This window comes from Taurulus bubalis (genome assembly GCF_910589615.1).
Source record: "Taurulus bubalis genome assembly, chromosome: 10".
Lineage (NCBI taxonomy): Eukaryota > Metazoa > Chordata > Actinopteri > Perciformes > Cottidae > Taurulus > Taurulus bubalis.
Window position 1 is genome coordinate 21,744,095 of NC_136598.1, and position 16,573 is coordinate 21,760,667.

The following is a 16,573-nucleotide window of genomic DNA, read 5'->3' on the forward strand; positions in this document are numbered from 1 at the left end:
ACTTTTTTTGTCATATTAATGTTAATGACCGTTGCAAACAAAGTGTGTGGATACTAAAACGGAAAATCTAAATGGAAAAAAGGATTATATTCCATATTTGACAGTTCAGAGAGATATATAAAAGGATTATATATATATATATATATATATATATATATATATATATATATATATATATATATATATATATATATATATCATTCACTTCCAATATGTGAGGTAGAGTACGATTCAGCTTGCACCAGTGGAAAACCGTGACCTTGACCCTCTCTTATAGTAGACAAGTTACAACTCCAGCTCTGAAACAAACAAAGAAGATGAGGGAGCAAACCCACAACTCACTTCAAACCACCACATGTCATATTAAATCAAGCCCATACACATAATGTCAGTGACCAGCCATCGTGGCACGTTGGAGCCCACCACCACAAGCATTATTATCAGGTTGGCACTGCGGCCTATTCAATATATGGTTTGGGTTATTTGGGAAAACGGGCATTGTGCAGAAGGAAAAAGTGCATAAAATATATATATACATATATATCATTATACAATTTGTATTAAGTTAAAAGTTATTCTACATGACGGGTTTACCAAAAACTCCAGAGACAATTGTGAGTATTTCATAATTGTATTTCAAAGGAAGGGCAGCTTGCTCCCCTCCTGTTTCAAGACATAACGCTAAACCACAAGTGACACTTCAAACAAGACTTATTTCCTTAAGAGACCCCAAGGTCGAATTTAGTATGTTTTGAACATAGAATATATGAGAGGGTTTTGATACTGTAATGAAGACGCGTGAGCGTGTTCCCGAATAAACCGTGACGCACAAAAACACTGGCAGCGGCGGCCAATTAGATTTTAAAGTACTTACCCTTTGATGATCACATTACTAGAAAACTTTTATAAACTTCATAAATCATCAAATCCAGCCACTCTCCATGTCAGACAGCGAGCCATTAGTTGAAAAGCCTCCAAAAATATGTGTTTTTCTGCACCAAATTTAGCTCTGGTGTCGGTCTTCAATTGCTCCATCATTAAAAGTTGATCTTGAGATCGGCGTGGGTAATAAATCCATAACGACGTCCTCCTCACGGCTTCCATGGTGAACCAAGCTAACGGTGGCTATCCGCTAGCTAGTTTCGGCGAGTTTTTTTCCCGCTAGCGTATGATTTGTGTCACTTAACGTTAGTTATATGCAAACTTGTCATATAATTACCGATAACAAAGCTCGCCACTTAGAGAACAATATTTACTTAGTGAGTTTTACTGTCATTCTAAACGTGTCTCTCTCTTGAATCACTGCCGAGACCGCGCCGCTTAATACAGCCTGCTTAAGGAAACACTGGTGCGCCCATGCGGAAGAAAACCCGGAAGTTCGAAGATCCGGGTAACTTTATAACCAGGAAGTGTATGGTTTGTGTTGTTTTTCTTAAATTCTAAAGACATTTCCAACAAATTATATACAAATTAAAAAAAGATGAAGCAGATTAAACATAAAATAACCATGTTTTAAAATAAATCATAAAAATAGATAAACTCAGCAATTGTTTATAATAAAGACATTGCATTTGTCATTGCTCAATTTTACAATACTATGTAGAGATCTGTGGCACATTTGTATTTCATTAAATTCATAGAATTAACATGAAGTTACATTTCACTATAGTAACATGTGACGATGGGTGGGGTCTTTATACATTTATAAATGTAGCTTAAAAAATAAAACAATAAAACATTTTTGTCTTATAATAAGACAAACAAATGATACTATATCGATATAAGGCATTAGCACTCCGCCTCCAACGCTATATCCAGTTCCTCTTATTCATCGCAGACCTCTGTATATATATATATATATATATATATATATATATATATATATATATATATATATATATATATATATATTTATAGCTGGACCATCAATCACAGAGCTAAAGGCATAACATTTTCTTCACAGCAACAGAGCATTCTCACCATTCCAACACAGACCGAATAGGCAGGTTTAAAGAGTTTATTTCCCCTGATATGAATTTATAAAATAAAATTCGAACTGATGACCTTTTCAAATATTATTCTTTAGAATGTCTTAGAAGGCCCTGGCGGTTCCTCTCTGGCACACAAAGAGGCTGAAAATATATACACTGTATACTCTGGACCAGGTGCCATTTCCAATATTATCAACGGCCTTTGAAGTGGTATGTAATTGACACGGTAGGTGCACACGGAAAGCTGCAAGGTAAAGGGAAATAATTTCATGTCACACTCATGTATGTTGTCACCCTACAGCTCACTATAAATGTACGTCATGAACACACTTCTGTTCCCCATTTACCATTTTCTCATTACTTTATGCTCCAACCACCAGCTTTCCCGTTTTCCTGCCTATATTCATCACTTATCTCTGTGTGAGTGCTGAAGTTTTGTGTTAAATAGCATGCCAACAGATCCCGGCCTGTGCATTTGTCTTTACTAAAGGCAAACTCGTAAAACGCTTCGGTAAATACACACCTGGCTGGTAAACAGTTGTGTAATGAATGTTACACCTGCTTCTCATTTGTCATGCTGTTGTTTTAGTCTATAGATGTTAATGACTTTGGCCTTCATAAGGATTCACCTCACAGGAGCCTGCGGATTTGGGGATCTGAGGGCCCACTTTGAGAAAGACAGTTTTAAGGTAACAAGTACTCACTTAACTGAGGTACAATGAGGACAGAGGAGAGGATGTGGTGGCATGCTGTATAGATTGTAAAGCCCTTTAACCCTTGTGTGGTGGTTGGGTTTGAAAAAAAATATCAAAAGAAGAATATGTGGCCAGGAGCATCACTTATATGTCGATGATTCTGATTCTGATCTGATTCTGATAATAATAGATTTTCTTTTTGTATTTCTTTTTGTAAAAATAAAAAAAACGAGTAGCAAATGAATTCATAAATGTGATCTAACAAAGACAAAGGGCACATATTAACCATATATGCTGCTTATATTGCTTGTAATTAGGATGAAGTAAACATCTGTTGAGTATTTTAACGTAACACTGTTTGATTGTGTTGAATTCAAAATGCAGCGAGACCACCAGACCCATGAAAACTGTCTGAATGCCAAAAAATATGAACATAAATTAAAGATAATTTGTGACTTATCATTTTGGGTTGCATGAACTAAATGTAGGCTACTTGAAAGTGTAGTTGTTGGCATTCTCCAAGTTTGATTAATTATGTAACTGACATCATGACATCATGCTGAGACGAGATCCGGTTTTTATATTAAAAAAGATGGTGTCTACTGTGACTTGTATTTATTCAGAAAACATTTGGGAAAGTGTGTAAACATCTCAAGTTGTCCATGTTTGAGAAGATGGCTCACTGAAAAAAAAAGGAAAAGATGGACACAAAATAAAAGATAAACAGCCCACGTTGTTTAACAACAGAGGATGTAAACTCTTGAATAGCTGTTGCCACAGCAACCAAGCTGGTCCAGGACAGAGCTGAATCTCACAGCTTGCAACCAGAATTAATTATACTTTTGGTTTGTGGGAAATTTAGCTGTATAGGCATTTTTTCACTTATTCCAGCTCAGCATAAATTGCTTGAAGGACACTTTGTATTAACCAATACAAGCAGCTACAGTTTGCATCTCCAGATTTGGGTAATTTAAAGAATTGTCCTTCATTATATGTTATATTTATATGCCACTAGAGGGCAACATGCACTCTGATCATTTTCGGCACAACCGTTCTGTTGGTGAATTCTGAATATTGTTTTCTTTTTCTGAACAATTGTGTTTACTCCAGCAATCGATACCCACCAACAATTCTGTATTTGTGAGAGAATGATAAATTAGTTGAGACAGTTTACATATCTGTGTATTCATTGTATGGTCAAAAACCCGGAAAACGCGTTGTGGTAAAACAAGTTGCATCTGCTCAACCCCACGTGAGCGTAAAGGAAATTGACACAGCGCCATCCGGTGGTGTTAATAAGTACAGTCACATTTTCCCGTCCGGCTACATACATTTTGAGTTATTGCTTTAGCTTTTATAAATATTATACAACATGTTTGGATTATACTCATGCCGGCAAAAAATCTGAATTTGAAATAGTGAGAGAGAGAGAGAGAGAGAGAGAGAGAGAGAGAGAGAGATATATGAATAAGCCAACAGATAACTTCTTCTTTTCTTTTCTATTAGTACAATAATTTATTAATATATTATTATAATGGCTGAGAAATTTCACGTATTAATGTTGACTGCATCAATATATGCTATTTGGGATATTATTCGAAAAAAAAAAAAAAAAAAGCCTAAATGTTTTGGCCTAATTGTTGAACCTTAGAAGACTATTCAAGACAATTGTGTCTGATATTGAAAATGCAACGTTAGATTTTATGCTTTTACTTTTAACTTTTAATACATTGTACGTTTGTCAAAAATCCTTTAGATTGGTTTACAATTGTTGCAGTTAGTAATCTAAAGTGTTGCCATTGTATTTATGTCATCATGTACAAGGTTATATATGATACATATTGTATACAATATTGTTAGCTGGGTTGAAATGTTTTTGAATTGAAAAACTAAAATACAAAATTAGAAAAAGAAAGAGAAACCCAAAGTATGTATCTATATCAAGACATGTAATTTATCAGAGGACACAATGGCAGGTGCTTGAGCGCCACCGGGGGGTCGACATGCGCAAGTGCCTTCAGTTTGACCTGTGAAGGCATTTTTTTGCACAGAATGAGGAATGTGAACCTGTAGAAGTGCTTTAAGAGGTCTCTCTTCGTTCCGACCAGATGAACAATTACAGCAACCAACTCTTGAAATGTACACAAGGGCTGTATTGTTATCAGACATACTTGAAACAACTTTGATCCTCTGCTTAAATTAAAATGATTATTCCGATTTGTTTTTTTCAATATGATTAGTACACTTTTTCAAAGATTGGGTTATATACTCAAATACAGTTTAAGTTGGTTAAATCAATGTTTTTAAGCAAGATGATGGCGCTTTTGAACTTTCGTGCTTTTATTTTGAAGATCCGCAGTCAGCTGGTGACGTCAGAGGAGCGAAGCAGACTTGATTCCGTTGTTTTAAAACCTGTCCGCGTTACGTTGCGCCTCACTTAGCGCGAGAGCTGACTCGCGTGACTTTGTTCGACCGAGTTGTCCAGCTTTTGCTTTACGTCGGTTGTCTTCTCGTCATGGCGACAACGCTGTGTGTTGTCTTCCTTCTTGTCGCGTCTATTCGCGCCTGCGGTGAGTACCGACGCTCAAAACGAAACGTGCGCCAGCATACTTATTTATAACCGGAAATCATAATCCAGTTGTATTTCTTCCCTCTCATCTACTTACCCAGCATGCAATGACTATACCAATCTCCTGTATATATTGGCATTTCAAAAAATACATACGTGTGTGTGTGTGTGTCTATATATATATATATATATATATATATATATATATATATGTGTGTGTGTGTGTGTGTGTGTGTGTGTGTGTGTGTGTGTGTGTGTATATAGATGGGGACCTGCACTTTGCCTCCTACTATGGGGACCACATGGTGCTGCAGAAGTCTCCAGAGCGCGCCGTGCTGTGGGGCCCCGGCCCCGAGGGGGCTCAGGTGACCCTCACCTTGTCAGGACCATCGAAACAGAACGCCTCAGTTGTCACCGTGACAAAAGGTGAGTGCACCCACTTTGTTGTCAGGTGTATGCTGACACCCACAGGCTGGTGAATGGGTGAGACTGAGCGTTAGGGACAGATGCGACAGGGAAGTCATTTCCGAATCAGTGCGTTTGTTGTGTAACCAGTTCCTGTTCGGGGAGTGGAAATTTGGAAGAGTCAGTTATTTTTTTTTTCTTTCTTTTTATCCCCTGGTCACATGTTTGAACTTCTGCAAGACACATGTCTCAGTCGGGTATCTAAAGGGTAATGTTTCTTTATCCTGTCTCTGCTCTTTAATCCATGTACAGCCCAGAGTGTAAGAAAAATTACTTGACTCAAAGTCAAGTCGGGCCAATTGTATTCATCAAGATGCTTTACAGTCTCACGAATCAGGGTGGAGTTGTGCCATGCGGAGGTGTTGAAGGTGCAAAATCATGTGGTTGACAAAGGGAACTAATTATAAATGTGCTTTTCCTGACACTGTGCACATACTGTGCCTATTTAAGTCAGGACTCTCCAAAACTGAGAGACCGTATTCGCATCCATCTTCTTCTGTATACAGTGTATGTTCAGTGATATATTTTTTCTTTTTTAACAGGTGTCTGGCACGTCACTCTTGACCCGGTTGAAGCTGGCGGGCCCTACAATGTGACAGCAGCAACTCCGGGCTGCACAGCCACTCTGACAGATGTGCTGTTTGGAGATGTTTGGCTGTGTGGAGGGCAGAGCAACATGTGGTTACAAACATCTAAGGTAGGCTGAGCCAGGCCAACGGCCCTCTGTCTCTCTGGTCGGCACCTTCGTGGTAAATATAAGTCTGTCTGTGGGGTCGAATCTTGAAAGAAACCCCTTTTCTATAATGCTGCACACAAAACATTGGTTAAAGGAAATTAGCTTCAGCTCTGGTTTAGTGCAACATATTTGCTTTAATGGTGAGAAAGGTTGAAGCATTCCAGACATATAACTTTCTATTTGATATGTATGTATGTATGTATTCATATTGTATTGTATACTGAACTCTTTTATGTATTTATTCTCCCAATAGATTTTCAATGCGTCCGAGGAGCTGGACCTCTCAGCGAATTATCCTCATGTGAGGACTTTTATGGCAGCCTTGAACCTGAGTGAAACTGAGAAGACAGATTTGATTCAAGTGGAAATTCCCTGGTCTGTGCCGCCCGCAAGTAAGTCCAGGATTTGTTTATTTATTCATAAAATTGTTTAAAGATGCATTTGCAGCTAAAAGTTTGGGTTGGGTTTATTGAATGTAATAGAAACATGCACATGTTCCTAAATCCAAGCTATTGTTTTGCTACCTTTGCAGTATAATACTGTTTAATGTCATCACATTTGATCAAATAAACAAAAAATATCAACCATGGTGCTATTTGTTTAAGTGCGTACATCCACCTACTTAACAGGCAGGTGTATTTCCAGATGTGGCACAGTTCTCTGCAGTGTGCTGGCTCTTTGGACGCTACTTGTATAAGACGCTGCAGTACCCCATAGGACTGGTGGAGTCCTGTTGGGGGGGCACACCTGTCGAAGTCTGGTCCTCTCCAAGAGCACTGCAGCGGTGTGGACTGCATCAAACTAACAGCGGGTAAAGTATGAAAACAAACACGATTCAGCAAATTTATATGGGTGGTAACTGATTTTAGAATTTGTGTATCATTTTACCATGTGACACCCTGTTCTCAAGCTAGTGTAACAATTATTAATATTTATGGATTTATTTGTGGTCGTCTTGAAATCACAAGGTAGCCGGTTCGATCCCCGGTCTCCCCATAGTTTGCATGTCGAAGTGTCCTTGAGCAAGAAACGGAACCCCCAGTTGCTCCCTGAACGCCTCACGGCAGCACTGTTACTTAATTTTACTAAGGATGGGTTAAATGCAGAGACTAATTTCCCCAAGGGGATTAATAAAGGGTTATTTCTTTCTTTTCTTTCTTCTGTTTGCACGTTAAAATCTTGCAGTCCTAAAGAGAACTCTGTCTTGTGGAATGCAATGATTCACCCGCTGCTCAACATGACCATCAAAGGTGCCATCTGGTACCAGGGTAAGACTACCTGCACCGGTAACGGATATTCAGTATAGCCACATCTATGTATATGACATGTATCTGTATGCCTTGTGTTGCTTTCAGGTGAGGCGAATGCAGCCTATAACCAAGAGAAGTACAACTGTTCCTTCCCTGCGATGATTGATGACTGGAGGATGGCGTTTCACCAGGGCTCGGGGGGGCAGACGGCGCTCGACTTCCCTTTTGGATTCGTCCAGGTGTGTTACTCTCTAGCGGCAAACTCTGATTCTGCAAAGTGAGGCCAATGCGGAAGAGTCTTACAACTTGCAATCTCTCTACTGACCAGCAGGGGGCGACGACTCCGGTTGCAAAAATAATTTCTATTTTATGAAAATGACCTTACAAACGACCCTAGTTGATTTATTAACTCGGTAAACATTGTGAACATTAGTTTATGGTCTCAATCGCTAGTTTTAAGTTTTGATGTTCATTTGTTAAATTATGGTCCCATTTAGAGTAAAATTGACCATAAAGCCTAATTTATGGTTCTCCGTCAGGTCGACGGCGTACCTACGGCGTAGCTACGCCGTCGACGCAGACCCCTACGCCGTAGCCTGACGCACACCTCCAAAAAATCCTAACTACGCGTCGCGTTGACGCGGACCGCAAGCGCTGTGATTGGTCCGCTCAGAACGTAAGACGGAGAACCATAAACTAGGCTTAAGCCACGTCTCTACGTCACTCTTCCTCAAATTCCATTCATTTCTTGCAAAAAAGACAAGATCACAATGACAAAATAACTTTTCAATTTACTATTGGAATTTAGTTCAATTTTTTCGCAATAGAAACAAGTACAGATCGCAAGACATTTAAGAAGGTAACAATCAAAAATAGTGGAGGTCTGCAGGGTTTTTAAAAGGTTCTCTGTAGAATTAGAAAACTATGGACTTTAGCGCCCCCTTGTGGCATTAAAGAAGAGTCAGACAGCAGACAGCAATGTATGCTGCTACTTGGCCAATGTGTAGGTAAAATAACCCACAAAAAGGTTTTGCAAATATCTGCAGTATTGTGAATCTAATCCAGGATGTCCTTGTACTCTCAGCTTTCCACCTACGAAAAAGGCTCAGAGAGTGACGCTTTTCCAAACATCCGCTGGCACCAGACGGCAGACAAAGGCTTTGTCCCCAATTCCCGGATGCAAAAAACCTTCATGGCCGTGGCTTTGGATTTACCAGATGCAACATCACCCTTTGGCACGTAAGGATTGTGTTTTATATGCCTTCTCAGCAAAATCTGAGCGACACGGAGGATCATTACGTTTTGATTGACAGTTATTTGTTGATACTTGTGTTTAATTAATTAATGATAACACATCGGGTACTGTGCAAATCCTTCAGAGATTGGATCGACAATTCTTACTTACTGATATGGTGCCGAGAGTCAGTATTATTTTGTTTTTTGTTCATAAAAAAGGCTGCTGCAATATTTTTTTATTGGAGCAAAGAGCTCAAATCGCACCCGTTTCTGCTCCGGCTTCCCATTTGTGTTTTTAAGATCGTTATAAACTTATATATAAAACTTCTCATGGTGTGACCTGCTTTTATTGACCTCCCTATCTGGTCTATCATCCATGATGGTTTTTTGGTTTTCTTTCAGGATCCATCCACGGGACAAGCAGGATGTAGCCTACAGACTGACACTGGGAGCTAGGGCAGTGGCTTATAATGAGAAGGACGTGTCCTTCCACGGACCTTTCCACAAGAAAATCTGGTTGGCTCCAATGTCTGTCAACATTACCTACGACCAGAAAGTCTCTGTCTCGCCATCCAAAGACATCTTTGAGGTACGGCTGGCAGCGGTACACTCAGTTTGAGTGATTTCCTGCTGGATTTGTTAACAATGCTAACGCAAAACTATAAGTAATAAATATTTATAATTGTATATATAAAAAGATGATTTCTTAAACTAAATTCTCGCAAAGTAATTAAATAAGCTCCAATCATTAATTTTTCTTTATTTCTATTATCAAGATCTGTTGCTCAGGGGTTCAGACTCCATGTGGGCCTGAGTCTCACTGGGTGGCAGCTCCCATCATGCATTGGGATCTGACTACCGTCCAGTTATCTACCAGTCTGTGCCCGCTTCCTGATGAAGTAGCTGCCCTCCGATATGCATGGAGAGACTGGCCCTGTGAATTTAAAGCCTGTCCGATCTACAGCGCCAGCGGGATTTTACCTGCGCCTCCTTTTATTACTGACCTCTCCAGCCACAGGAAACCCAGAACTTGAGGAAGACGAAGTGATGGAAAAACCTGTCTTTTTGTTTCTTTAAAAAAAAAAAATGAGCTGATTGGACAAATATGTCGTCCGATTGACCAGATTCTTCAATAAGATAATCGACACTCTGAAAGTGATAAAATAATGACACGGTGGATTGTTACTGAGTGACCAGCTACATTTTTTTTGTAGACAATTTATGCATTTTAGAAGGAATAATATTTATATTTTTCTTCTTCTTAATTGGGTGTTTGTTTTTGATTCCTTCCTCGTTTGTATTGCTTTTACTAATTAATCAATTTGGGGTCGGTAATAAGTAAGTCGTCTCAGAGCGGGGCAGTGCCAGATCCCATGAATTGTTAAGCAAAAAGTACCGTCTGCAATTCATGGAATCTGGTTACGAGGCTCACCTTAACATTTATTTCACCTCTTTACCAGAGTGGTTCGAGTTTTCCTACAGCATCAGAAAGTGAATAATACCAACAGTATTTCTGCCATGTCATTTTTGTATAGAGATTATCACCGTTTGATAAAACACTGAACGTGCTTATATATAATGTTGATGACATTGTTTATCCTGTGGACAACCTATGCTGTTACAACCACTGCCAATTATTGCTGGACTGCGTGTAGAAAAGCTGATTTTTTTTTTATTTGAACACAACTCTGGATTTTCAAGTTTACAACACAAAATGAGTCTTTATGACTGAACATAATTTGCACAAATAAATGATAAAACAACAACTAAGTCTGCGTGGGTGGGTTTCTTGTCAAGCCAAAGCTTTTACCTTCAAAGTAAAACAAGATGGCAATACAATTAAATTATTGATCAATCTGTTTCAACTGGAAAATATAATGCAACTTTAAGTCTGGTACCAACAGTAAAAAAAACAATGCAACAGTGTGCAACGTACCAAAACTTGTCAGAAAAGCATTGTGGAATTACATTTCTAAAATCCAGCACATATCTTGATATACACACAGAAATGTAACTGTCACTACAGAGACGTTGTGTTTCTGTTACTGGCACATTGAGCACAAAGCTAACTCGGCAGCCACATCCAGAATATTTGCATCAACTAGATTAGCACACGTCCTCAGTAATGCAGTCAGGGACAAACAATAAATATCATAGGTCTGAGTTACCGTATGCCTCGGTTTCCGGAAAATACTAAACCAGGAAGGGGGATTTACTCTCAGGAGTTGAAATATGAGGTAGAGGGCTTCATGGTGGGGGAGGTCAGGTGGTGCTGGTGAGAGGAGCTAGGAGACTGCGGAGCCTGTCCTGAGGAGAGACAGAGGGATACAATAAATAGAAGAAGAATCACCGTCCATGTTGACATTAGAAAACAGGAGATAACAACTAGAAGAACAGTGAAATACATGGCATACTTTTACTTCTCCTAATAATTACACACTCAGACTCCTTTTAGGGAGTACACTTTTCTCTTTCAGCTAGCCAAGCCACATACATGTTTGACTAGATTGTATAGTTTCCCCACCTGTTAAACCTGAAGGCTACTCTAGTTCATGTATGATGTATCATGTATGATGGCCCCGTAGTGACCAGGATGGCCTATACTGCGTGTACAGTACATGCATCAATGTAACGAGACCTGAGGTAATCTACGCTACAGTCAAGTGGAAAAACTACTGCAATATAAAAAACTGATGTTCAAGCAACCTGTCATGTGCTCCGTCTTGATGTTCTCGTCGAAACCCCGATGTCTCTGGTAGGCCTCAAAGTTGACCGAGGCGTCGTCCTCCGATAGGCTGTGAGGAACCTGGCCATCGCCACTGCGACACACCTCAAAGCGTATCCATCGGTAGCTAGATCAAAGTAAAAAAAAAAAATGTTTTTTGGTGCTGGATAAGTAAATACTTGATAAATCAGGTCCCAACAAAAATAAATAAATCAGCATGTTTCCATGAGTTTGAAATGTTACTCCTGACTCGTTAATGTTTTCCTTCTAAGGGAAGTTTTAATAGTCATATTAATGCTTTGCATCTGCTAAAGCAGATCAGGAAATATGTTTTGTTCTACAGTCGATGGTAATTAAATGACTCATTAGTCAAATTCCCTCATAGTCCTTGTCTGGGAGGCACTTCTCCACATTTCCTGGTTTTCCCAACGTTGCCACACAACTAACAAAGTTCTGGTTTTAGAAATGAAAATGTACACGGGAACAAAAAAAAAAACAGTGAAATCAAATCTCAGTTTCATTCTTAAAAATCATAATCTACAAATCAGAAAAGGTGTGAAGTGCATGCCGTGTCTTGTAGTTGCTAATCCATAGTGAGTGAGGGTGAATTTACTTGCTACATTTGCGCGCTCCGGGACAACTCTGGATGAGATTCTGGATGGTGGGGTGTGAGAAGCCGAAGAAGTCAGCCCCCGATGGTATGACGGGCGCCACAGACTTGGAACTAAGAAAAAGGACACAAAGTAAAGTTCACTCAGACTTCTGAATATATTCGTCTTGGACTTATTGTCGCCCAACACCAATCAACCAGAAAACACAATCCAAGCCTTTGTGGTGAACTCGTTTACCTGATGGACGCAATGGCCTTCAGTAGATTGGCGTGGCATGTCAGGGCCGACGAGGCCACGATGGCATTCTGAGGATCTATCTCAGGCACAATCTCAAACTGGTGGGACAATATTACATGACATGTGTCAAGAAAACCATTTAATTTCAGTTGTACCGTTTCAAACTCTGAACTGAACACAATTTAAGCAACAAAGTAGTACGTACATTTTGTCACGTTCACTTGGATGTAAAGAGATACATTCATTTATCTAATATATATATATATATATATATATATATATATAAACTAGGGTCCTAAGAATGATGACTGGACTTCAATAACAACTGTGTGTGTACCTGCGGTCCTGCTCCCATGTCCTTGATTTGGCAGGTGTAGAGGCACTGCTGGTCGGGGATTTTCATGCTGGCAAAGACTCGAGTGCTGCAGAAGCCCACCGGGTAGATGGCACACTCATCATGGAACAACATCCTGCCTGTGATGATCTGCAGAGCAATCGGAAGCTTTCAGCTAGTGTAGCTTTTTCAGGTTTTAGAAAGGCTACTTTATCTACTGAAGTACCATCTGATGGACAGTTAGCTCGTCTTAGCAAGAGAGCATGCATGTACCAATATTAAAACTGTAACTTGTATCATTCTACTGAACTATAAATAGGATGTAACATGTGAGACTGGAGTTCAGAAGCTTACCGTGGTGGTTATAAAGCTATGGCATGTGATTAAATCCAGACACTGACCTCTCCCAGGCTGTAGACCGTTAAACCTCCCAGTGCGATGGGAAAGACGGGGCGACCAGACGAGTCCAGAGCGATGGGCAGCACCAGCTTCCGAGACCCGTCTGCTAGCTTTCTCTTCTTAGACATCCTCTTTGGAACTGAGGAAACATGAGGCAACAAAACAATGGGCCAAATGTCCAGAAAGGTGAATGTGAATCAACCAAATCTGCACTAATAACTTGACCGCACGCTCACATTCGTCTTTTCCATTTTCCCTGCCTCGCTCTTTCCTTTCTTTCTTGGGTTTTTTAAGAGGTCCCTCTTCCCCTGTCGACACCACTGACGCCAGGTTATGCCCCCCAGACAAGCCCGAGGCCGCTGCTGCACCTGAGGTCATTGCTGCAGGCGGTCCAGGTGGATGAGAGCTTGAGCAAGCTGTTGGCAGCATCTCCCCCTCTGAAAACGACTGGTACTGCAACAAGGACTTCAGCAAAAACCTGGAAAGAGAAATGATATGAACATGAAGAAATCATAATAATAATAATAAATCACTACAACCAATCAATTATTGTACAAGAGTGAAAAACAGGATAAAGTGAGACCTTGCTAAAAGCACCAAGCTTTAGAACATCGTGGGAAACATGCGCCCATTTGAAACGTGCCCACTCACCTCCGCTCCTCCTTAGCTCTCAGAAACTTCTCTTCCAAGTGGGCAACTTCATCACAGAGAGCTGCATTCTCCTGCAGGTAAAACCACACCAACAATTAAATTTAGATAAATCTGAAGATTCTAACCAGATATACCATATCGTAGTTGCCTGATGCGAAAGAAAACAATAAATAAAACTAGTCTTAGCTTTTCAAGAGTCAGTAGTTTACTCACAAATATCATGGCGCGGGCAGCTTTGCGCAGTCGGAGGTACTTGAGTTGATACTTTTCATTTAATTTTTTTCGCGGACCTCTCTTCATCTTGGTCCTGTGCTCCGAGGAGCTGGTGGGGGAGGGGAAGGCGTGCGCAGAGGCACCTGAGCCCGAACTGGAGACGGTATTGTGCTGCGGAGAGCCGAGGAAAGACTGGGCGGTGAAGGTCTGCAGGGCCTGCTGCCTCTCCTCATCAGTCTGTGAGGGAACGGAGGGGGAGAGAAGACGGAGATCTGATCTTCATGTGGACCACGACCACCTGACGTTAATGCGTGTGTGGCCTTCAGGGTGATGGATGAACACAGAATCAAATGTAAACGATAAAATAACACAGATGGGGCTTAAACTTGAAACCACTGTATGACAAACAATGACGGTTACTGAAAAAAAAGTGTGTGCCAGATATTTGAACCTAAATTTAAATAAAGATATTATTTCTCCTCTTAATATATTTAACAACAATATATTTTCCAGGAGGATTTCTCTCTCGCTCAACATTTATCACTGGACCAACACTGGTCAGCTTTGGAGTTCAGCTTCTCCGTTGTAAGTACGGACACTATGGTAGTTAAAGATTATTAAAAATGTATTAGTAATGCAACTTTATCTACAAATTATGTACTTTATTATGCAGCTACATTACCCCTCGTGTCTTTTAATTAGATTATAAAGTAAGGAAATGAACAGCAGATACTACTGGACCCTTTTGACATGACACCAGTTTATCTAGGTGCCAGGTAAAATTGAATCTCCGCTGCAAAAACCCTGCACCTACAGATTTTTTATGAAAACATGTCTAGACCATTAAACTACAGTTTAGTATTTATCCATGACCAAAAGTCTGGCTTCAAAGGTCAACTGTATGTTCAATATCCCAAATACGTACTTTGGTTTTGTGTGAAATTGGCATTAGTGTCCCATTTAACTCACCAGCAGGGCAAAGACTCCGTTTCTGTTCTCAATCCTCTTGAATCTCCTGCTGCCTTTTTGTGTCTGAAACACAATGCGAGACTGAGGCCAATGCACGGGGCTAGAAAAGCCAAATTTGATTCCCAAAAGCTGAATCACTTTAGATTTAGATTAGTTCCACCATGACATACAGCAGCTTTCAAAAAGCTTCTGCCCCCCGAACACCATTTGTTCTCATGACAGCGCAGAAACGTCTGCCTCTTTTTAAAGTCGTGAAATAGGGTCAAAGAAGCAAGATGGAAAAACATGGAGAAAGAAAAAAAATTGTAACAGAAATACAGATGATGCATGTGCTGTATCAATCGAGCTAACACAGATGTTAGGTGGGGGGTGCAAGTTGTTATACTCGACAGCAGAGGTTGCTGTCAGACTGTGTGTTCAACATCCTCCTCACCTCACGGTACATGACAGCCTCCAGGCTTGATTTTGCACTGCCAAGGAGAACAAAATAAAAATCAGCAAACTCTCAATGAAGACTCAGAAACAAGTTTGCGGTCTACTCAAGAATAACAATGGCTTATGATTTGGCTTAACACGAGAGAACAAGGCCAACAGTACGTGTAGTAAATTGAGAGGATTGCTGTACTTGGATTGAACAAGTCCCCTGTCGATGATTCTCTGTTTAATCTCCTTTATGTGCATGGGACGGCCAGCTTCTTCCAAGACAATCTACATGAGAGAACGGAGAAACACTGAACAAAAAAATCTCACAGTCTGGATTGTGGCAAATGTTACTGATAACGCCACACGGAAATATACCTGTGCAGCATCGAGCCATGTGAGGTTTGGCTTCTCTGCTATTTCACTTGGTGGTTCGCTGCAAATGGAGTAAAAAACGTTGCTATCATCCAGTGTAACATTCCTATTTGATTTTAGTGGCACACTGAAAATCAACACTTGTGAAATATCATCATTTTAGAGCACATTCACATCCATATTTCAATAAATAATAGAACGGCACCGCTGAACTGGTCATGTGGCGACTGCAAACACCCCGTGGAGGATGCTTGTGTACATATATTTTGAACTCGACAACATGTGTGATCAGGATCACTTGATACCAAATGATGTGGAAAAAAAGAAACTCAAATCCTAATCGCAAAGCACTTTGTGTAGGAGAAATCACGGCCTCAAATCTGACTTGTATTATGAGTTGTTTCCCCGTGAGCACGCTCCTACAGAGGAGCGATGCTCTTTTCTGCAGCACCCCTACTCTCTGCAATCTAAATGGGTTATTCAATCTTGCAGACGGTATTGTCTTCATCTAGAATCAGCAATGAGGCTACAATTGACGCCGAAATGACATGTTTTAAACCACAGTATTTTTTAACAACCTCTCCAGAGCCTCGGCGGTCCCAGATAGACTTGCGATGCTGTCCAGAGCAGGAAACAGAGAGTAGTTCCCCTGACCGTCAGCCTCCATCTCAGATTCAAAAGTGTTGAGTGAATCCAT

At 40.3% G+C, this 16,573-nt stretch overlaps 2 protein-coding genes across 2 annotated transcripts; one reads left to right on the forward strand and one right to left on the reverse strand.

The window, feature by feature from the left end:
* Nucleotides 1-1,356: 1,356 nt before the first annotated feature.
* On the forward strand, nt 1,357-9,976 carry siae (sialic acid acetylesterase; the record flags this gene model as incomplete). The annotated part of the gene is made up of 10 exons (XM_079224896.1): nt 1,357-1,390; nt 5,520-5,681; nt 6,263-6,417; nt 6,710-6,848; nt 7,102-7,267; nt 7,642-7,724; nt 7,812-7,945; nt 8,791-8,945; nt 9,345-9,531; nt 9,719-9,976. 10 exons carry the CDS (start codon nt 1,357-1,359, stop codon nt 9,974-9,976), a joined length of 1,473 nt encoding a protein of 490 aa, XP_079081022.1.
* Nucleotides 9,977-9,998: 22 nt separating this feature from the next.
* Nucleotides 9,999-16,573, reverse strand: tbrg1 (transforming growth factor beta regulator 1; the record flags this gene model as incomplete). The annotated part of the gene is made up of 14 exons (XM_079225332.1): nt 9,999-11,249; nt 11,649-11,794; nt 12,281-12,391; nt 12,516-12,613; nt 12,853-12,999; nt 13,251-13,387; nt 13,485-13,726; nt 13,900-13,970; nt 14,113-14,349; nt 15,082-15,144; nt 15,515-15,551; nt 15,707-15,789; nt 15,880-15,937; nt 16,455-16,573. The coding sequence occupies 14 exons, from the start codon at nt 16,571-16,573 to the stop codon at nt 11,161-11,163; spliced, it is 1,638 nt and encodes a 545-aa protein (XP_079081458.1). The 3' UTR covers nt 9,999-11,160.